At 41.2% G+C, this 23,415-nt stretch overlaps 1 protein-coding gene across 1 annotated transcript; it reads right to left on the reverse strand.

Annotated features, from left to right (window-relative positions):
- Positions 1-5,278: 5,278 nt before the first annotated feature.
- LOC143036872 (protein D3-like) lies at positions 5,279-18,886 on the reverse strand. The gene is made up of 6 exons (XM_076204775.1): positions 18,788-18,886; positions 16,692-16,761; positions 9,350-9,473; positions 9,062-9,199; positions 6,195-6,275; positions 5,279-5,499 (listed from the first exon to the last, which is right to left on the reverse strand). Exons 2-6 carry the CDS (start codon positions 16,749-16,751, stop codon positions 5,369-5,371), a joined length of 534 nt encoding a protein of 177 aa, XP_076060890.1. The 5' UTR covers positions 16,752-16,761; positions 18,788-18,886; the 3' UTR covers positions 5,279-5,368.
- Positions 18,887-23,415: the final 4,529 nt, after the last annotated feature.

Here is a 23,415-nt window from a genome sequence, read left to right on the forward strand (position 1 = left end):
CATTCCGATCTCGTATTTCAGCCTGTCTGTCATCCATTTGGGAATATTACTATTCTTCTGTATTGACTTAAGGGAATAGATTTACTTTGTGCACTTAGAATTAAATATGTTAGGTTACTATACATTTTGTCCAAATTGCTAGCCTGGATGTTGACCCTGTGCCCGCAAGTGACCTGACCCAAAGTACGCATACACTCCATGACCCAACCCCTGACCATACTAATGATATCTGGACTGACTGTATACCTGACCCCGTCACAGCCCCCTGGGTTGGTCCTTTAAGTGATATGTCTCAAATAGTCTCTCATCTTGTCAAAACTGGCTCTCCTGAAGTCCAGTACTTGAACGTTATTTGTACTTTTTAATTCTTTCCAAATAATATTAAATCTTATTTCTTAATAATTGCTAGAGCCTAGACTATCTCCCACTTTTACGTTACTTGTTAGGTGGTCATTATTAGCTAAGTGTAAGCCCAGATTATTCTCTCCCCTCGTAGGATTGGTAATAATTTGTTTTAGAAAACTATCCTGCCCACACCTAAGAAAATTTTTGTTTCCTGATCCACTAAAATTTCCCAGTCAGTGTTTCTATAATTAAAATATCCTATGGTCACAACCTTTTTTTACTGGAACGCTCTATGAATTTCATGAATCAGGGGATTCTGAGGCTGACTTTGTGTCATTGTTGAAGGGGTGGAAGTCAGCTTCTGGCACCAGAAAAGAGTGTGGCTGGCCATAGGAGCTGGTGCTGCAGGGCATTGTCCTGCCAAGTACCCTCAAGGTAATGTGCTCAAGCCTGCAAAGACCGTGGATCTGGAATTCCTGGTCCCATTCTACCTCTGGGAAACTAATAAGGTGTGGATGAGAGGATTGATTGAGAGGCAGAGGACTCTCAGTGCCATTCTGAGTCTATATGAGAAAGATAACCTGGATACAAACCTGACTGAGGACCTGGTCAACCCAAAAGACCATGTCTGGGCTGACACCTCAGTCTATCCTGTTAATGCATAGCAGGAAAGTCCTACCCTCTCCCACCTTTCCAATGATGACCCTGGCATGGAATACGACTATGATTACGGAAAAACACAACTAGAATTTTGCAGGCTTTATGGTGAGTGTTCGATTATTGTTTTCTCTAAAGTTGTCTTTGCTATCCACATTTTTTTATTATTAATATTGTATTTTTTCCATAATGTTTGTCTTTAGTATTGCATTATTCATGACTAAATACTATTATAAGAAAGCATAGTGAATGTTCAATTATTGCATTCTCAAGTTTTCTTTCCTATCCATGTTTTTCCAACATTAATAACAATTTGTAATATATTTTTCCCTAATGTTTGTCTATATTATTGCATTATTCCATAACATTATTCATGACTACACGCTATAGAAGGAAAGATGTTAAGAGGTCAAGAGTTTTTATGATAGTAGAGCTCGTGTTAGAATCTGAAATGGAAAGCGAGTGGTTTGAGGGAGTATTATGTTGCCTTGGCTGTTCAATTTATACATGGATGGGGTGGTGCGAGAGGTAAATGCAAGGGTAATGGGTTGGGGATTGGAGATGGTTAAAGGAAATGGAGAAAAGTGGGAGATAAGCCAGTTGTTTGCCGACGACACTGCGCTTGTAGCAGGATCAGAGAAGGGATTGAGGAAGTTAGTGACAGCATTTGGGAAGGTGTGTGAAAGAAGAAAGTTGAAGATAAATGTGGGTAAAAGTAAGGTGACGAGATGTACAAGGGGAGAAAGTGGCAGCAGACTGGAAGTGAGTATAAAGGGAGAGAGACTGGAGGCAGTGGATAGTTTTGGATACTTGGGTGTGAATGTGGCAGGAAAGGAAAGAGTGGAGGTGGAGGTAGAATGTAGATTAAGAGAAGCAAGTAAATGTCTTGGGGGATTAATTTTAAGAAGTGTAATGAGAAATTGACATTTGGGAATGGATGCTAAGAGGAGATTGTATGAAGGAGTGATTGTACTGACAGCACAGTATGGGGACAGAAACATGGAACATAATAGAGTAGTTTAAATATGTCTGAGATGAGGTGCCTGAGAAGTACGATAGGGATTACTAGGCTGAATAGAGTGAGAAATGAGGAGGTGAGGAGGAAAAGGGGGGTGGAAAGGAGTTGGGAGACAGGCTGGGTTGATAAAAGTATTGGGATGGTTTGGACATATGGAAAGAATGAATGAAAAAAGAATAGTAAAAGAGGTGTAGAAGGCAGAGGTAGGAGTGAATATGAGGGGCCAACCAAGGATGAGATGGATGGACGGGGTAAAAGGGGTATTGGGAAAGAGGGGAATGTCTGTTGAGGAAGGATGGGAGAAGACTATCTCCCACTTTTACATTACTCGTTAGGTGCTCATTATTAGTTAAGAGTAAGTCCAGAGTATTCTCGCCCCTCGTATGATTGGTAATAATTTGTTTTAGGAAATTATCCTACACCACACCTGATCTACTAAAATTTCCCAGTCAGTGTTTCTATAATTAAAATATCCCAAGATCACAACCTTTTTGTACTGGGATGCCCTACAAATTTAATGAATCAGGGGATCAGTCTGCTCAGTGCTGAGGTTAAGTCTGTATAGGGGTGAATGGAGCATGGTTGTGTATGGATGATGCTGTGATACATGAAAGGGAGTGGGTGGAGGATGGGGGGTGATGGAGTATGTGTGAAAAAATAATTTGACATAGCCCAAAGGGATCTCTCCCCATCTTCTATTTTTCTGCAGAGGGGACAGAGAAGGGGGGGGGGGCACTGATTTAATGAAGCAGCCTTGCTGTGTATGTGCTATGTCTTGTGACACTGCTTCTGACTGAGGGCAGTGGGAGAGATGCAGGGATGATCAGTCATCCAGGAGGAGCCAAGAGGGAGAGAGGGGGATCAATGGGAGTGGAGTATGTGGGGATGGAATGGGTGGGAGTGGATTTTATGCCTTTGTTTTTTGGGTACCTCCCTTGAAATGAGGAAAAAGCCTTTAGTATATGTATGTACACACTATTATAACAAAGCATATACACATTTGTTTTGCATAAAATAATTGATCAGAAAAAAAAAAGTTTTATGGTAAAAACATGTCATGACTAATCAATACTGACAGCTAGAGAGCACTAATCAAATTTTTTTAATGGCCCCTCAACCATAATCATGATAATACTAATAAAAAATATAGTAAGTACTAGTCATGACTAGTCATCAATACTGTTGAATAGTGAGCACTAGTAATCAAAAATGGTTGATGGCCCCTCAATGATAATAGTACAAAAGTTATGGTAAAAACTAGTCATGACTAGTTATCAGTAGTTGTCAATACTGACAGCTTGTGAGCACTAGTAATTAAAAATGGTTAATGGACCCTCAATAATAATAATAATGAAAATAATAAAATTTATGGTAAAAAATAATCACTAATCATCAGTACTGACAGCTAGTGAGCACTAGTGATTAAAAATGGTTAATGGCCCCTACATACATACATATACCAAGGCTTTTCCCCCCTTACAAGGGAGGTAGCCAAAAAGGAAAAGGCATAAAATCATTCCCACCCATTCCATCCCTGAATACACTCCACACCCCTCCACCCTCCCTCTTATCTTAGCACCTCCTGGATGACGGGTCATCCCTGCACCTTGTCCACTGCCCTGGGTCAGAGGCAGTGTCGCAAGACACAGCATATCCACAGCAAGGCCGCTTCATTAAATCGGCGACCCCCCCTCCCCTTCGGGCTGCGTCAAATTTTGCTCACACATACTACCTCACCCCCCATCCCCCCGCCCATTCCACCTCATGCATCACATCATCCATATACAACCCTAAATGATAATTGTTTTGTAAAAACCAGTCATCACTATTCATTGGTAGTCATCAACACTGATGACTAGTGAGCACTAGTATTGAAAATAGCTAATGCCCCCTCAATGACAATAATGATAAAAATCATGGTAAAAACTAATCAGTAGTTGTTGTTGTTGTTGTTGTTCCTTAGACTGTCTGTCCGAGCAGTCCCGTCTCCCCAAGGAATGCCATAGCCGAAACTGGGTTTTCCCACAAATCCTTTATAGAGCGTATGTTGTGTTGTTTGCGTGCATGATTGTGTATAATGCAGTCTTCCATTATGTGTTGTATGGTATGGGGTGAAGTGTTACATCCTGGGCAGCTGTTCACAATGCGGTCATCCAGCCTCTTCTGGTAGCTTAGAAGTGCTGGGTGGTGACCGCACCGCAGTCTGGCCAAGTGGACTCTGTCCTTTCGTGGGAGAGAGGATTCAGAAGGGTGGATATCAGGGGGTCTGGCATGCAGCAGTGTGTTAATGGAGCGGTGAGTGATATGATTATGAATATGTTTCCGGAGGCTGGTATTTGGTGGTTGTGGAGGAAGAGAAGAGAGTATCTGTGCGTGATAAAGGTCTTTGGGTGTTGTTTTAATGTTTCTTGGTGTGTGTGGTGTTCTGCTATGTAGTGTAGCGGGTGTAATGTGTTTGTGGTGGCTGCGGCAAGTGTTTGTGTGCCTCTCATGTCGAGGTGGTCCTTGACTTTGAGGACTTTTGTTTCATGGTGTAAATGGTCTGTAGGTGTTGTATTTGTGCAGCCTGTAATTGTTTTTAGGGCTTTGTTCTGTATGATCAATACTGATGACTAATGAGCACTAGTAATCAAAATGGCCCCTCAATAATGTTAATAAAAAATCATAGTAAAAACTAGTCATCAATACTGATGGCTAGAGAGTTCTAGTAATCAATAATGGTTTATGTCCCCCTACATAATAAAAATAAAAACAATATGGTAAAAACTGGTCACCAGTAGTCATCAATATTGACAGCTTGCAAGTACTAGCAATCAAAAATGGTTAATGGCCCCTCAATAATAATAAAAGTAAAAACTAGTCATAACTAGTCATCAATACTGATGACTGGTGAGCGTGCTAGTAATCAATAATGGTTAATGGCCCCTGTATAAAAAAAAAAAAAAAAAAAAAAAAAATTGTCTTAGTAATTTGGTAGAAAATTATCTTTTGGTATCTAAAGATGATCACAGGTCAGAAAAATTATTTAAAGTGTTGCAAACTATAACAAGGTACTGCAGACCCTAGTAGTGGCACCTCCTAAAGAGTGAGAGTTGACAGGTTTTGAAAATAGGCAGCTTCAATTTCCATCTTGCAAGGCCACCACATGCAGGTACCTGTCACCAATTTCATATAACTCAATCACAATCAATCTCACATTCACATATATTCATTCATTTTCAAAAAAAATTAAGGATAAAAAATAAATACATAATAATAATAATTTGTATTTCATTCAACTTTTATTGTTCATGATTCATATGAAATACATTCCACCCACAAGAAAAAGTAAACCTGTATTTCTTTTCTTTACATGCCAAGTTGTTTGTAGATTTCATCACAATAGCTGTCATATTCAGCCTGGTAAAAGTTACCAGCCACAAGTTTCAAGTTATACTTGCTAGCAAACTTCTTGATGCTGAAGCAACCACGGTGATCCCCTGAAAAAGCATATGAAAATATCCCATGAAATATTTTTGTCTAAATAATTGACGACACAGATGAGATTATTCCATCATGTTGTGTCTTTTGTTCATGATTTTTGCACTCTCTTTCCTGAACAACTGACATCCTATTTACATACAAAGCATCATTTACTCCATCTATCCACTTTTTTTGTTTGTTTGGGTTGCAGGGATGACCCGTCATCCTGGAGGTGCTCAGATGAGAGGAAGGGTGGGAGGGGTGTGGAGTGTATTTGGGGATGAAATGGGTGGGAGTGTTTTTATGCCTTTCCCTTTTTGGCTACCTCCCTTGGAAGGGGGAAAAAGCCTTGGTATATGTATGTATGTATCCACTTTTTTTTCTTCTTTTTCCTCTCATGCTTATCTTGTTCAATTCTACTTTGGTATTCTCCATACAAGTCTTTGTACAGTACACTCAATTTTCTTCCATACACCCAACCCTATCAATACTCTCTGATCTACCCTTTATGACAATGTCCTTCCCATCTACATTTTTCACTCTACCCATTCTTGGAACATTCATCTCCCAAATATTTTATATTTAACACATTCCTATTCTTCCCCTCATGCTTCCTTATATTCTCAGTCTCATTTCTATATAGTTTAATGGGTACAATCTTACTGGCAACTTAAACTTAGACTCATCAAGACTTTCTGATCTTGAAACCTACCTGAAGTGTTGGTAAGCTTTGGTTCATCACAGCTCAGTTGACCCGGCTGCTTGAACACTAAATATACATAACGGTGCAGTCCTGCAAAAAAATAAACAAACAAATAAATAAATAAATAATAATAAATATAGACAGGCAGTAAGTCTTCTACATACATACATACATACATATACCAAGGCTTTTTCCCCCTTCCAAGGGAGGTAGCCACAAAGGGAAAGGCATAAAAACACTCCCACCCATTTCATCCCTAAATACACTCCACACCCCTCCCACCCTTCCTCTCATCTGAGCACCATCTGGATGACGGGTCATCCCTGAACCCTGCCCACCGCCCTGGGTCAGAAGCAGTGTCGCAAGACACAGTACATCCACAGCAAGGCCGCTTCATTTAATCGGCGACCCCCCCTCTCCGTCCCCCTTTGCATATAAAGGGAGGACGGGGAGAAATCCCTTCGGGCTGCGTCAAAATTTACTCACACATACTACCCCCCCCACCCCCCCGCCCATTCCTCCTCATGCAGTCACAACATCATCCATATACAACCATTCTCCACTCACCTCTGTCTTCCGTCCTCTCCCTTCCTTCCTCAACAGACATTCCCCTCTTCCCCAAAGCCCCCTTCACCCCATCCATCCACCTCATCCTAGGACGTCCCCTCATGTTCACTCCCTCCACATCTGCCTTCCATACCTCTTTTACTAGTCTTTCTTCACTCATTCTTTCCATGTGTCCAAACCATCCTAATATTCTTTCATCAACCCTCTCTCCCAAATCCTTTTTCACCCCTGTTCTCCTCCTCACCTCCTCATTTCTCACTCTATCTAGCCTAGTAACCCCCACCATACTTCTCAGACACCTCATCTCAAACACATTCAAACTCCTTCTCTCTTCTTCTCTTATGTTCCACGTTTCTGCCCCATACAGTGCTGTTGGCACAATCACTCCTTCATACAGTCTCCTCTTCGCATCCATTCCTAAATGTCTATTTCTCATTACACTCTTTAAACCACCAAGGCATTTACTCGCTTCTCTCAATCTACATTCTACCTCCACCTTCACTCCACCTTTTCCTGCTACACTTGCACCCAAGTATCTAAAACTATCCACTTCCTCCAGTCGCTCTCCCTTAATGTTCACTTCCAGTCTACTGCCACTTTCACCCCTTGTACATCTCATCACCTTACTTTTACCCACATTTATCTTTAGCTTTCTTCTATCACATACTCTCCCAAACTCTGCCACCAGCTTCCTCAATCCCTCCTCTGACCCTGCCACAAGCGCAGTGTCGTCCGCAAACAACAGCTGGCTCACCTCCCACTTTTCTCCATTTTCTTTAACCATCTCCAATCCCTGACTCACTACCCTAGCATTCACCTCTCGCACCACCCCATCCATGTATAAGTTGAACAGCCAGGGCGACATAACGCATCCTTGACGAAGTCCCACCTTTACTTCAAACCACTCACTCTCTCCATTTCCAATCCTAACACATGCTCTACTACTCACATAAAAACTCTTGACAGCTCCCAAAAGCTTTCCTCCTATCCCATAAATCTGCATAACCTCCCACAGTGCCTTTCTGTCTACCCTATCATAAGCCTTTTCCAGATCCATGAAAGCCCAAAAAACATCCTTCCCCTTTTCTAATAAACATATTTTGTTGAAATGTGATGCCGTTTCCTGCATTAATAATTTTCTTGCAGATATTTTCTAAAGATCTCACTAATTGCCATGTTGCAAGGTCTAAACTCTTTAGAACTTGTGCGTAGGTGGTCATAATCTCCGATCCGGACTTCAGCTCAGCTGAGTCTCCTTCAGGGAGCATGTCTAGTATCAACTAAGAGTGGTATTTGACCACATGAAATTTTTAGACTGGGGGAGATCACACAATAGTTTGAAGATGTCCATAAAATATCTCCTCAAGCTTCTGGCCTACCCTGTGTTCTAATACTGGATAGTGCTAATAAATCAGGTGCCTGTATATTCAAGTTGGGGTTTCTGTCCTTGATGTAAAGGGACTCAATTATCTTAAATTTTCTCGGGTCCATGCAAATTTCCAAGATTTTCGTGTTCTGTTTCTATTCTTCTCGTGTAATGTGATATCTGTGTGATGCCATAGTATGATTCTTTGGGGCTCCTATGTATTTGTGTCCAACTAGTCTGGATTCCAGCTTCATAGTCTTCTCACAAATATACTGACTATTTCTTCCATTTTACTCTCATCTGTACCACATCCACACACTTTTATTTCATATAACATGCATAGTTGTTCATTTGTCAAGTTGAAAAAAAAATAAAATAAAAAAAAAACAATAATAATAATAATAAAATAAAATAAATAAAGAATTAAAATAACATAGGAAAACATTTTAATAAGGTCCTTTCCTCTTATAAGGACAGGTGGTAAAGTCAAAGCACACAACTGATAAATAAAACCCATCAACCATACTTCCAGACTGTGGTGCAGCCACCACCCAGCACTTCTAAGCTACCAGAAGAGGCTGGATGACCGCATTGTGAACAGCTGCCCAGGATGTAACACTTCACCCCATACCATACAACACATAATGGAAGACTGCATTATACACAATCATGCACGCAAACAACACAACATACACTTTATAAAGGATTTGTGGGAAAACCCAGTTTCGGACTGCTCGGACAGAAAGTCTAGGGAACGACAACAACAACAACCATACTTCCTTTATCAGCATCTCCGGGCTGAAGGGTTGCCCTGTCCCCTGCCATAGTGCATTGGTCAGAAGCAATGCAGCAAGACACAGAGCTCCACCAGAGCATGAACTGATTTATACGAGATACCTCTAGCACATACAAATATGAACATGTAACAAAAACATATTCTTACCAGTTCCTTTCGGAGGACCTGAGCCAACATACTGGCTAAGAGTTTCCCCTTGATCAACATTAGTGCCAGGAACATTCACAACAAGCCAATGGTGCCATTCACGATACTTTGGTGACTCCCTACTTGGTGCATCAGGGTCTTCAAAAGTAAACAACAATAAATGAGTAATTACAAAAAATTGAAATTCCTCCTAAATATACATCAATTACTATCCATACAGAGCTACAACTGTATCTGAATGACCAGAATATCAAGTTCAAAATGTAAAAACCTCACAGGGTCTCTCACCTGTCATGCACAAAGTATACAGGCTTCCATCCTCAGCAGGCCATGTGAGAACTGTAGGTGGTTTCTGTACTTGAGTTGGTGTTAAAGTGTTGCCCAGCTGCACTTCTAAATCATTAAATTTCACCTGAAGGGAAACAAGTGTACATCAATACAAATCTCTATGGTACAAGCAACACATACGAGCAAATGGTGGTCATACAAGATAGATGTCAGTGAGGACCATACAAACCATCTTCAAAGCCTACATGCAGTAATCCTACCAGCCATCACAGAGAACCCTTTCCTTACCACTCATCTTCAAATCTTACCAATACTCTAACCTCCACCTGACAGTTGTCACATATATTCCCATATATGTAAGGTGGGAATAGATTATTACTTTGGATAATGGCACTTCATGATTACGTGGGGTGTCAAATTACAGGACGAGTACGGGAGGACGCGTGGGAAGGAAAACCTACTCAATGGAGTATTTGTTCTAACACTCAGCCTAGAACGAAGGAGAACGTTTTTAGTTAATTGACCAATGAGGTTCAACCACCATAGACGCAATTCCTATGGGCCAATCAGAGGATTTTTGTAGAGAAGAACCAGAGCGCCTTGGGCGTGTCAGACTCAGTTTTAGAGTAGAGGGTACGATGTAAAGGTGTCGCCTCGAAGGGGTCGTCGGCTGAAGTAAGTCCTCTGTACTCCCCCTGTATTAGTCGTAAGATAATTAACTCAGCTAGGGTCATCTATTGTTTCATGTAGTGGTGTGAAATGTTTATGGTAGTGACTTAGACAGTGTTTTTCGTAAGTAAAGTATTAATTAATTAATTAATCTTCTTTCACCCCCGTTAAAAGTTTTCGAGCGGGAATCTTCTGTTTTGAAACTTATTTACTCATTTGAATGGAAACTTATTTACTCACTTGAATATTCAGTGATTGTAATCCTTCATGTAATCCTATTAACTTTAATGAATAGTGGTAAACGTTATCTGTGCGTTTTTTATGATAATATAAAATCAAGTGGCGACCTTGTAATTTCTATTGGAGTTATCCCAAAGACATGGGGTCTTGGGAACTCAGTCACCCATTCATTCTTACTATGTGTTACGAGTCTGACAACTTTACAATTTCTATTTGAGTTATCCCAAAGACATGGGGTCTTGGGAACTCATTTCACATACTTAATCCATTGCAAGTCAGATATGTGAGCGAGATTCGTAACATATAAATTGGCGACCTTGCCAGGATTTTAACGGTAACGTGAAAGAATTACCAACGAAAATATTTAGTATTAAATAGGATCAATAGTGTGAGAAAATGAAGTTGACAAGTGCAGAGGTATTGGAGTTTGTACACAAACAACCTACTAAAAAGGAGATACAGAGCCTTACTGCTAACGATTTGAGATTCATAGCACAAAGTCTAGGGGTTGAGCATGCACATGAGGCAAATAGGAGGCTCAATTTTGATGTAGTACATAACGCTAAATTGCTTCCTGAATTTGATGAATCACAGGTGGATACTTACTTGAGGACGTTTGAAGGAATAGCGGAAGATTATCAGTGGCCGAAGCAGTATTGGCCTGCATTGTTGCGAACAAGCCTCAGAGCTAAGAGCTAAGAGTTTATGGTGCTTTAGAGGATTCACAAACAAAGGATTACGATGAAATCAAATCAGCTATCCTACGAGCCTGTGAATTAGTGCCTGAAGTTTATAGGGTAAAATTTAGGAATCTAAGGAAGCAATCTAATATCTCACACGTTGAATTTAGTAGAGAGAAAAGAATGTTATGGGACCAATGGGTAAGATCCCGTAACATAAATGGAGATTATAGGAAACTAGCTGAGTTAATGTTAATGGAAGAGTATCTGAGATCCATCCCTAAAGAGGTGTCATTGTATCTTCAGGAGAAAGAAGTCTCGAAGTTGGAAGAGGCTGCAGTATTAGCAGATAAATATGAAATACTTAAACCTACTGCAGGGAAATTCTCAGTTACTCCAAGGGGGAGAGAGGAACAGCCGAGGATCCCACAATCAACCTCCTCAGGTGGACCTACAAAATCCCTAGAGGTCAAGAAAGGTGACTATAGTAAGTCATCACAGATAATTTCATGTAGCTATTGTGGGAGGATAGGCCACCTGACGAGGGATTGTTGGCACAGGAGAAGGGAAATAGAGGGGGTTAAACCCATAGTATTATTAAATAGATGGGACACCCACATAGAAAGTAAAGTCCGAGAGGGGGAGGACGAGGAGGAGACCACCAAAGTAGTGGCCCTCATGAGTAAGGTTGCCACAGACGGCATGGAGAAGGATGAGATGAAACCTCACTTGAGAGGTTACGACCCGTTCCTTTTTCAAGGAACAGTCACCATAAAGGGAGAGAAGAGAAAAGGGGTGACCATTCTGAGAGACTCAGGAGCCCTCCAATCAGTAATGCTGAGTAGCTTAGTTGAAAAACCTGTAGCAAAAGGGAGAGTAGTTATAGGCTTCCTAGGAGGCCTAGCCAAGGTGCCACTGGTAGAGGTAGCTATGGAATCACCTCTATATGAGGGACAGGCAAAGATAGGCCTAGTAGATCAGTTGCCAGTGGAAGGAGTTGAAGTCATTCTAGGAAATGACTTAGTGGGTGGGAAGATGTGTCCCACACCTACATGGGAGAGAAGAGAGAGAGAAGGGTCTAAGGACCAAGGGAGGCCAATAAAGGTCTCGAGAGGGGAAGGCTGTGGAAATCCTAAATGTAAGGACAGTCTGAATCCCGAGGGAAGAATCCCTAGTGAAAATACTCAAGTCGAGACAGAGGTGGACTTGAGGTTCCTGTTCCGTGAGGAACGAGGCAGCGAGTCGGAAGTGTTTGACCTGACTCGTCTGTTTATGGGAGAGAAGAAGGGAGATGGAAAGAGTCTAAATGACTCACACAGAGAGGGAGAGAAGAAAGGAGAGAAATGGAGTCTAAGCGACTCACACAGAAAGGGAGAGAAGAAAGGAGAGGAATGGAGTCGCGACTCACACAGAAAGGGAGAGAAGAAAGGAGAGAAAAGGAGTCTAAGCGACTCATACAAAAAGGGAGAGAAGACAGGAGAGAAATGGAGTCTAAGTGACTCACACAAAGGGAGAGAAGAAAGGAGAGAAAAGGAGTCTAAGCGACTCATACAAAAAGGGAGAGAAGACAGGAGAGAAATGGAGTCTAAGTGACTCGCACAGAAAGGGAGAGAAGGAGAGAAATGGAGTCTAAGTGGCTCACACAGAAAGGGAGAGAAGAAAGGAGATGGGAGGAGTCTAAATGACTCACACAGAATGGGTGAGAAGAAAGGAGAAAAGAGTCCTAATGACTCACAAAGGATTGGAGAGAAGGAGGGAGAAACAAGGGGTCCCAGTGTCTTACAGGGAATGGGAGAGAAGGAGGTGGAGGCAATGAGCCCCCGCGGCTTACAGAGATTTGGCTCCGAATTGGGAGACCGGAAGGAAGGAGTGGTGAGTGAGAGTGAGTTGTCAGAGGAATACTCTTTAGAGTCGGGAGTACTATTCCGCAAGTGGGTGGATAGTACCGGCTCTACTGATGACGCAGGATGGTCTGATAGGCGACAAATAGTGTTGCCGAAGGTCTACAGGGAAGGAGTTATGCGATTAGGGCATGATAATTCCTTTGCAGGACATAAAGGTGATCCAAGAGTGATGAAGTCGGTGGAGGCAGTGAGAAGTAGGTTGACCTCATGTTGGCAGAGTGTTCAAGAGCGAGTGAAGGCGAAAGTGCGAGAATTTAAACGAGGAGCAAGGTTCAGCGACCCGCACGACGTGACAAAACGAGTGAGGGAACTGAACAAAGTGGTTGTCATTCCGGGTAGGAGATGGAAGCAGCAGTTGTGTCATCTCGGTGTGTGGAAAGCGTACCAGGAGAGGGACAAGAGTGATGTGGGTGTGTCTGGCGGTAGTGTGCATGCCGTCTCCATCGGGCCTGAGGAAGACGAGGACTCGACCTTCCCCACCTTTGAGATGACGTGGAAGGCGAATGCAGAGGTGTGGCCACAGGTGGTGAGCCAGCTGGGTCATCTTTCGGCTGAGCAGCGAATGGACCTACTGGAGTTGCAGAGACGATACCAGGAGAGCTTTCGGGATGCCCCTGAGAGGACCCACCTGACGCTGCATGACGTGGACGGGAAGATGCGACGCCCATCAAGCAAGCCCCGTATCGTGTGAACCCGCAATAAGTGACTATCATTGAGGAAGGAACAAAGTTCCAGTGGACAAAGACTTATAATTCCGTTGTGCTTAAACTAAGAGTGTCAAAGAAAAGGGTATGCCATCAATGATCTTAGCAATTAAGTATTTTGTTGTGCATGTTCATGTTGGTGCCCAGGTAACGGTTTTCACAGACCACCATCCCTTGAAGTACCTTAACAAGTTTAAAGATAAGAACCTCCGCTTAACCAGATGGAGTTTGTTTTTGCAGGAGTATCATTTAGATGTCCGTCATGTACGAGGGAAGACAATGTGGTAGCCGATTGCCTGTCACTATTGTAAGTATATTCTCCCTCAAGTAAACAAAAACAAAAACAAAAAATCTTTTCAAGATTTTTTTTTTTTTAACCTTAAAGAGGGAGGTGTCACATATATTCCCATATATGTAAGGTCGGAATAGTTTATTACTTTGGATAATGGCACTTCACGATTACGTGGGGTGTCAAATTACAGGACGAGTACGGGAGGACGCGTGGGAAGGAAAACCTACTCAATGGAGTATTTGTTCTAACACTCAGCCTAGAACGAAGGAGAACGTTTTTAGTTAATTGACCAATGAGGTTCAACCACCATAGACGCAATTCCTATGGGCCAATCAGAGGATTTTTGTAGAGAAGAACCAGAGCGCCTTGGGCGTGTCAGACTCAGTTTTAGAGTAGAGGGTACGATGTAAAGGTGTCGCCTCGAAGGGGTCGTTGGCTGAAGTAAGTCCTCTGTACTCCCCCTGTATTAGTCGTAAGATAATTAACTCAGCTAGGGTCATCTATTGTTTCATGTAGTGGTGTGAAATGTTTATGGTAGTGACTTAGACAGTGTTTTTCGTAAGTAAAGTATTAATTAATTAATTAATCTTCTTTCACCCCCGTTAAAAGTTTTCGAGCGGGAATCTTCTGTTTTGAAACTTATTTACTCATTTGAATGGAAACTTATTTACTCACTTGAATATTCAGTGATTGTAATCCTTCATGTAATCCTATTAACTTTAATGAATAGTGTTAAACGTTATCTGTGTGTTTCATTTTTCTTGATTTTTATGATAATATAAAATCAAGTGGCGACCTTGTAATTTCTATTGGAGTTATCCCAAAGACATGGGGTCTTGGGAACTCAGTCACCCATTCACTCTTACTATGTGTTACGAGTCTGACAACTTTACAATTTCTATTTGAGTTATCCCAAAGACATGGGGGTCTTGGGAACTCATTTCACATACTTAATCTATTGCAAGTCAGATATGTGAGCGAGATTCGTAACACAGTGCAGCCCCTAGGAGATAGCACTTGGTTTCCAGACCGGGCCCACAATCCCTATCAATTATAACTGCTCCCTATGGTCAAACCTCTGTTTTCACATACCCTATTTTTCATACTATTCAGTTTTGATTAATTTTTTTGGCAAAAAAAAAAAAAAAAAAAAAAAAAAAGTTGGATGAACACTGACGTTTGACTGTACTGGGTCAGCCAGCAAAGAGACATTTCTGTGGTATTCAAGCCAATGACAGCAGATAAAACTGAAAGAATATAACTTGATCTAGGATATATATATATATATATATATATATATATATATATATATATATATACTGAAGTATGGAAGACAAATGAGAGAGATATATGGAGGAATCCCTAGCTCACTCACTCCACTCTATTTAGAGGTTTTCATGACATGGAAAAGAATACAGTGTCAGTGTTCTTGTCACCCAAGTGTAGGGTGCTATGGAAAAAATGAATGAGGTGAAAGTTATGGATGGTTGAGATTTGAGGGATAGAAGTTAAAAGTGACAGCACTACCCTTAGCAGGTATCTGTCTTCACTCATGACAAAAACACTGTAAAACTTGTGCAGGCAACACCCATTTGGATATTAAATATAAAATTTTGTAAGTGATCTTTTTTTTTTTTCCAGAAAGATACAACTCACTTCTCTAAGCTTTCCACAAAGGTTTGTTCTAGGAATTCAACAGGATACTAAAATCAATTCAATTAACATTTAAAATGTCGGTACAAGTCTTATTTCCACCAAAGAATAAGATGAAAATAAATATGTGTTGCATATCCGGGGATTTAGTAAACACTGTTGAATATATTCTATATACCAAAGACCTGTTCTCAATTATACAGGCAGCGGCGGCGCCAGGAATTTTGTTGGGGAGGCTAAGGGGGGGTTGAGCAAATTTTTGGGGGGGCTAATAGTAATATGATAATACACATATATTATCCTCATTTCAGAAGGGGAGGGGGTTAATGGTTGGGCTAGCACTGATGGCTGACAAATCTTTAGCCCTGGCAATGAAAAATTCCACTTAATAAAATTATTTCAATGAGTGTTTTAAATTTTAAATTTGCTCATTTCAGTTGGGGGGGGGGCTAGTGGGGGAGCTGGCCACTTTTTAGGGGGGGCTAAAGCCCCCCCTGGCGCCGCCACTGTATACAGGAGTATGGCAGCCAGCCAAGGCATGCACCCACTCCCACCCTACATGCCCCTCTCATCTTAGATCTTTGAGAATGAAGGGTCATCTCCCTCTCTTATCCAAATTATCATTAATATATCTACAGTACAGTAACAAATTACACACAACATTGGCATTTGAAGAATTGTCACCCCAGAATGCCAACATGAAGAATCATCACCCCATGAGATCCCACCTGAAGATTTGTCACCTCAGTACCCCAATACCAACAGTGGAATAAAGATTAGGTTTGGTTAGGTTAGGCTGAATGAGGGTTATGCTGATTGTCATCAACTTGTACAACCAAAAAATTGTAAACCCAGGATGGCCCATATGAAGAATTGTCACCCTAGGATAGTGACATAGTCCATATGAAGAACAGTCACCCTGTCCAAGTCTGGGGTGACGATTCATGAGATCCAGGGTATTTATATCCCACAGTGACAATTCTGGAATATACTTGTTGGCATCTCAATTGAAAGAACATTCATGCATGCAATGGAACATTCAAGAATTCTTAATAATGCATGAAAAGCAAAACCACAATTATTATTCATAATTGGCAGTATGTGTGTATGATGACTCGTTAACTACACACTTGTAACAACTTCCATTTCTGAAGCACACAATACTACTTTTAATAAACAATACATGAATAATACACTAACCTGTACAACATGAGGTGGAACAGTGTCAATAACATCGGGAACAACTTTATGTTCTTCCATGGTGTATTACCTGAAATATAAAACAAAATATGAAAAGCTTTAGAGAGAATTTGAGATTGCCGATACCACGTTTATACATACATACATATACCAAGGGTTTTTCACCCTTACAAGGGAGGTAGCCAAAAAGGAAAAGGCATAAAATCATTCCCACCCATTCCATCCCCGAAAACAATCCACACCCCTCCACCCTCCCTCCCATCTTAGCACCTCCTAGATGACGGGTCATCCCTACACCCTGTCCACTGCCCTGGGTCAGAAGCAGTGTCACAAGACACAGCACATCCACAGCAAGGCCGCTTCATTTAATCAGCGACCCCGCCCTCTCCATCCCCCCATACAAAAGAGAGGACGGGGAGAAATCCCTTTGGGCTGCATCAAAATTTTGCTCACACACACCACCTCATGCATCACAACATCTTTCATATACAACCATTCTCCATTCACCCGTCTTCTGTCCTCTCCTGTCCTTCCTCAACAGACATTCCCCTCTTCCCCAAACCCCCCCTTCACCCCATCCATCCATCTCATCCTAGGATGTCCCCTCATGTTCACTCCCTCCACACCTCCTTTACTAGTCTTTCTTCACTCATTCTTTCCATGTGTCCAAACCATCCCAACACTCTTTCATCAACCCTATCTCTCAACTCCCTTTCCACCCCTGTTCTCCTTCTCACCTCCTCATTTCTCACTCCATCCAGCCTAGTAACCCCAATCATACTTCTCAGACACTTCATCTCAAACACATTCAAGCTCCTTCTCTCTTATGTTCAATGTTTCTGCTCCATACAGTGCTGTTGGCACTATCACTCTTTCATACAGTCTCCTCTTAGCATCCATTCCCAAATTTCTATTCCTCATTACACTTTCCAATCCACCAAGGCATTTACTCGCTTCCCTCAATCTACATTCTACCTCCACCTTTACTCCACCCTTTCCTGCCACATTTGCACCCAAGTATCTAAAACTATCCACTTCCTCCAGTTGCTCTCCCTTAATGCTCACTTCCAGATTACTGCCACTTTCACCTTTTGTACATCTCATCACCTTACTTTTACCCACATTTATCTTCAGCTTTCTCCCATCACACACACTCCCAAACTCTGTCAACAGCTTCCTCAATCCCTCCTCCGATCCTGCCACAAGCGCAGTGTCGTCCACAAACAACAGCTGGCTTACCTCCCACTTTTCTCCATTTTCTTTAACCATCTCCAATCCCTGACCCACTACCCTTGCATTTACCTCTCGCACTACCCCATCCATGTATAAGTTGATGATGAAAGAAATTATTAAGTATACATGAATCACACTGATAGGTGGAAGGGTATCTGACTGAGCAATTTAATGGATTATTTTGTGCTCAATTTGGGTTGTGATTCAATACAGTCGCTTAGGTGTTGGTTACATTACAATGAATTAGGTTTTGCCAAATTGAAATTCTGTTCGGGACGGCATGTATTTATAATTCATGGCAAGAATCTCCAACAAAAACTAACACTGTTACTGTTAGTGACTGTAGTTGCAATGTTGTCATCTATACTCCTGACTAAATTCAAATAATTGCACCTTATTCTAACTCACCATAAATCATGAAAAGGAACAGATTATTACAAAACCACAACTGAGCGATGACACGGGACTGCCTAAGGTCCATGGGCATGGTGAAAATAGGGAAAATTGTAAAAACTTCGAACATGAAGCACGACTGACCTCTATATTCACTACCTTAGAAAATTGTGAATACATGGAAAACGAACCTGGAAGTATTATTGATGTTACACATAAGGAACACAGGGAGTATGTATTATTTTACCTCCCTTTGAGTTTGGCCAGAGAAACCGACACAAAGTCAATACAAAACTTTAGGATGCCTCCTTATCTTAGGCCTTAACTTCAAACAAAAGTATTGACACATGCTGAGTTACGACTCAAGTGTGGTACAATGTTTATATATTAATATCCTTATATCTAAGTCTTTCGTAGATAACACGCATACGAATAAAACACTAAAATAACAAGCAACATCGCCTTCTTACCTCCAGCGGCGCCGATCTCTACTTGTCAGCGGCTATGTCATGCAAATCAACAAGAGCGTGAGTGAAGTTGCCAGATGCTCGAGGTCCACAGAACATGCGCTATGAATTGGGACAAAATATAATTCAAATTTATATATTTGTCTTTCTTGGTGGGAATCAATAACCCTTTTCACATTAATATCAGACTGATAGCAACATTTACATTAATAAAGTGCTGGTTTACTCTAAACTATAGTTATAATGTGAAAATGTCACTTGATATGATTTGTTAGGCAATGCACACATGTAACAAATGTTAATGAATTATTTGTAAAGTGTCATTGGAGACTTGTTACACCCTTAAAATTTAAATGTTAATAGATAAATTGTCCCTTTATGGACAATAAAGTATTATCATGGTAGCCTTGGCTAGCCGCTAGTCATGCTGTGTTGCATTGTTCACGCTTGGAAACCAGCCAAGCTTAGCTTCACATTTCAAAACGCGCCTAGTTCAATTCCTCTGGACCTTACTGGTGTGAATTATTCTGGGTAACGCCAAACGTCCTTAAAGGCCCCTATGCACTGTCAATCACAATTGTAATATTCATGACTGCGCAAGCATATCCTGTGTGATTGAGTGTTTGCGCAGATGATTGAGGAATTTCCAACACGGTTTGATTATGTAAGCTCAACCATAGTAGTGAATAATAGTGGCGACGATTGCACCAACAGCTCAGTCTTTCCTTTGGTACCATGGCGAGTGTATGGCACTCTCAAGATTTTTGGAGGGAGTTTATTCAACTTTATAGAGATTTTCCTGTTTTGTGGAAGATTAAAAGCGATGATTTTAAGAACAGGCTTTTGAAAAGTGGATGCCATGTGAAATTTATAGAAAAATTGCGAGAAATAGACCCTAATGCCACACGATCCAAGGTAACCAAGAAAATAAATTCTTTACGTTCGAATTAGCGAAGGGAACTGAAGAGGGTACCATACAGTATGAAATCAGGTGCTGGAGTAGATTATATCTATACGCATTCATTGTGGTATTTGGTAGTGATGTTAATGAATTTGGCATTTAATAGACTAGCTATTATCAATAAATATTTTGGTGCTATCTGCACTTTATTTAACCTACTTTAATATACTCATCTAGTACAGTGCAGATAGCACTACAAATTTCCAAATTGTTATATCCCCAAGGCTCTGTGGAGAGATAGCTGTGGTAAACATTAGTTCCTGAAATGTTTGTCCAGTAGCCAGGAATCGTGAAGTACTAGAAAGCCTTTCACATGCTGAAATGGAATTCCTGAGCTTGGTATCCATTTTTTCTATGAGGGGCGTAGTCTTCTCCAGCAAATCCATAAATATATCTGTCCATGCGTAGATAATTTTCGTAATCATCAGGGGCAGAGAGGAGCAACTCTTGTTGAAGATTTTCATGCGTGAATTTCTTTTTTTTTAACCACTCTTTCATCCAAATCTTTCTTTCCTTACATTTACTTTCCTCCTCAACGCCTAAAGCCAGAATAATGGCTATGCACGCTGCCTCTTTGCTCATCTTCACGCCACAAGCTTTAATAGGCGTCAACTAATGATTGCACAATCTTGTTAGTAGTGTAGGGCTCAAACACTGTTTGCGCTATCTCGAAGATTGTACGATCATGATTGACAGTGTATAGGGACCTTTAGGGGTCAACTAATTATTGCACAATCTTGTTAGTATTGTAGGGCTCAAACACTGCGCAATCTCGAAGATTGTTCAATTATGATTGACAGTTTATCTGGGCCTATAAAAATTATACATCATTGTGGCTTTCGGAGAGGAGGGAGCGTTTTGGGCTGAGGCCTTTGGGGGAGAATGAACCGTCAGTAACTCTACACTCTAGCAATTAGTAGTGTTGACCCAGAAGAGAGTTCGTGGGTGAGGGGTGGGGGAGCTGTTCTGTTTATGTGATCCACCACCATGGTCTTGGATCACGTGTTGAACTCGTGATCGACAGCTATTACCCTCTCAGATGAGAGCTCATAAATGGCCCGAACTACGAGTAATGATGTGACCTTGTACACACACACACACAAACATACGCACGTACACACACAACTCGTTGCCCACCAGAGTTGGAATGCTGGCTCGCAGTGCAGCGATGCTGATTTTTTTCAGCCCTGGGCGAGACTCGTACTCGGATCACTGAATTAGCAGTCGAGAATGGCATGGCCGCACCATCGAGCCGTATATATGCCTTTGTATGGATGTGTCTTGAAGTACAGATGGCAAGTTACCATGAACACATTAAATAAAATCTTGTATCTGTGTGCTGGTGGCGTAATGGGAAGCGTGCTAGTATCGTATTCGTTTAGTTGTGGTTTCGAATCCCGCACTTTTCTCCGATTCCCAGCAGTGAATGTTAGATACCTACTCCAACAGTCCAAGCACAAGATAGGGCAAGAGTGATGGCTTCGGCCGCAGCTACATGCTTCCTAGCTGCTTGGCGGTAGGGACAAACCCAAGTGCAGCGGCTCCGTGGGAACAGATTCAGTGCAGTCAGTTGCTTCGTGTTGATTGTTGACGTCATTGTCTGCTTTCTCGGAAGGCGATCCGCACGAGCTGCCTTCATCCGGACCGCCGCAAGCTCGAGGTCCTGGTGGATGCCAGCCCCCCCCCCCTCTCTCTCTCTCTCTCTCTCTCTCTCTCTCTCTCTCTCTCTCTCTCTCTCTCTCTCTCTCTCTCTCTCTCTCTCTCTCTCTCTCTCTCTCTCTCTCTCTCTCTCTTTCTAAAAAGAAAAAGGGAGGGGGGCAAATGTGCGATGAATGACCAGAACATGAAGGAATGCCCACATCGGAAGAAAAAAGGAGCCGGTAGAACATCCATCTAGAGAGCAGTTAAAGGTTTGACAGAGAGGATCTATTAATATGATACGGAAGATTTTTTCTTTCTTTTTATAAAGACATCGTAAATATATATTATCACATATATGCGTCCAGTTCACCACCCAGGTGCATTGGCACAGTGCTACCAACACTGAATTCGTCTGAACACAAACGCAAACCATCCCAAAGCTAACTTCATTCAACACTACCTTCCTCTTATCACATCTAGCCAAAAGCACAAAATATCTCCTCTGAGTGACTTATGGGCCCAACCGGAAGCCCTTGTCGGAATATATTTAAACTTACAATCCAGGCGGATAGCATAAGTGAATTGAAATCGAAGTTTGATCAATAGAGACAGTTGAGTAGTGTAGAGATAGCAAGAAATGCTACGAAGCGTCCAGACAGCCAAATTTATTCTGGCAACTGACAATTTTTTTTACTCAAACTCGAACTACTTTCTTTATATATCTGAAGCATAGAAATTAGATACATAATTGTTTTCCGATCTGCATATATATATATATGTATATATATATATATATATATATATATATATATATACACACACATATATGTATATACTATAATAAAGTAGTAGCCTCTGTCTGTTTGTTTGTTTAGTTTGTTCACGAACTCCTACGGTTTTGGTGATAGACCCCCATAACAATATATATTCTGATTAAGGGTTAAAGTTTATGGTGTGAGAACACGCCACTAATGTAGTGTCCCCTTAGCTCGCGTAGCATTTTTGTGACATAAGAATTGATATGATTAAACAAACCATTGTATGTGTCCATAAATATTATTTATATTTGTGAAATTAATGTTGCCACAAACCATGATAGCTTTTGTAAGAAGAAAGCATGTAAATGTAAAATGATTGTGTAATTTTACCAAATTTTGAAATATTGGTTATTTTTACCTGGGGGCGAAATGGATTATTCACAAACATCTACACTTACACTTATTTTTTTCTTTGACTAAAATTCGCTCTCTTTCTAACTTTCTCTTATACTACATCTCATTTCAGTTTACCTCCCACTAAAGATTTTTCCGTTTTTCCACCTTTACTACTACGCCTCCTACCATTTTCTGAACTTTTGGTGATTGTAATCCCGGCGTCGGCGCCGCCATCCGAGTTCCCAGTCCATTTCTCCTGAGCCACGACCACCAACAGCCACTGATCGCTCGCTTAATCGCCCGGTGGCAATAGCCCTCTTTTATACCCTACTATCTTTTCATTTTCTTACAAACATTCTTCCCCTCCCACAAAAACCGATCCCGCGCAAGCGGGTGGTCTTACCTTGCAAGTCGCAAGTCACAAACTCCTAAGTTTTTGCAGATAAACCCCTATAACCATATATATTCTGAAGATAAACGAGATATATTTCTTCACCTTTTAGCTGTAGACATTGTCAATCCACACACACACGCGCGCGCGCACGGAAAAGAATGTGTACATATGATATTTGTGTTTGTGTATGCATGTATTTTCAAACTAGGGTTTCCCAACCTTCAGGGGGGGGGGTTGCACACCTGGGAGGGGGAATGTTTAAAGCTATATTTCATTCATAATAATATTTTGGTTAGGGTTAAGGGTAAAAGTTAGGTGGGGTATGGTTAGGTTAGGGATTATTCACGAACTCGCAGCAACACGCGGGTAATTTGGCTAGTATATGCTATTAGCCAAATAATGATCATTTTAATTTTGACAAAATTTGTGGAGAAAAGTTACACGTATCAGTATAATTTAATGGAAAAGGTAACAAAAATAA

This window comes from Oratosquilla oratoria, chromosome 21 (assembly GCF_046742065.1).
Source record: "Oratosquilla oratoria isolate Oo_2021 chromosome 21, ASM4674206v1, whole genome shotgun sequence".
Classification (NCBI taxonomy): domain Eukaryota; kingdom Metazoa; phylum Arthropoda; class Malacostraca; order Stomatopoda; family Squillidae; genus Oratosquilla; species Oratosquilla oratoria.

Excerpts from the sequence above, each read along its gene's own strand:
- LOC143036872 (XM_076204775.1), bottom strand. The coding sequence starts at position 16,751 with ATGGAAGAACATAAAGTTGTTCCCGATGTTATTGACACTGTTCCACCT. Across the intron at positions 9,474-16,691 it reads TTCCACCTCATGTTGTACAG|GTGAAATTTAATGATTTAGA; the intron begins GTTAGTGTATTA and ends GTTTCCCTTCAG. Across the intron at positions 5,500-6,194 it reads AAAGCTTACCAACACTTCAG|GGGATCACCGTGGTTGCTTC; the intron begins GTAGGTTTCAAG and ends ATGCTTTTTCAG.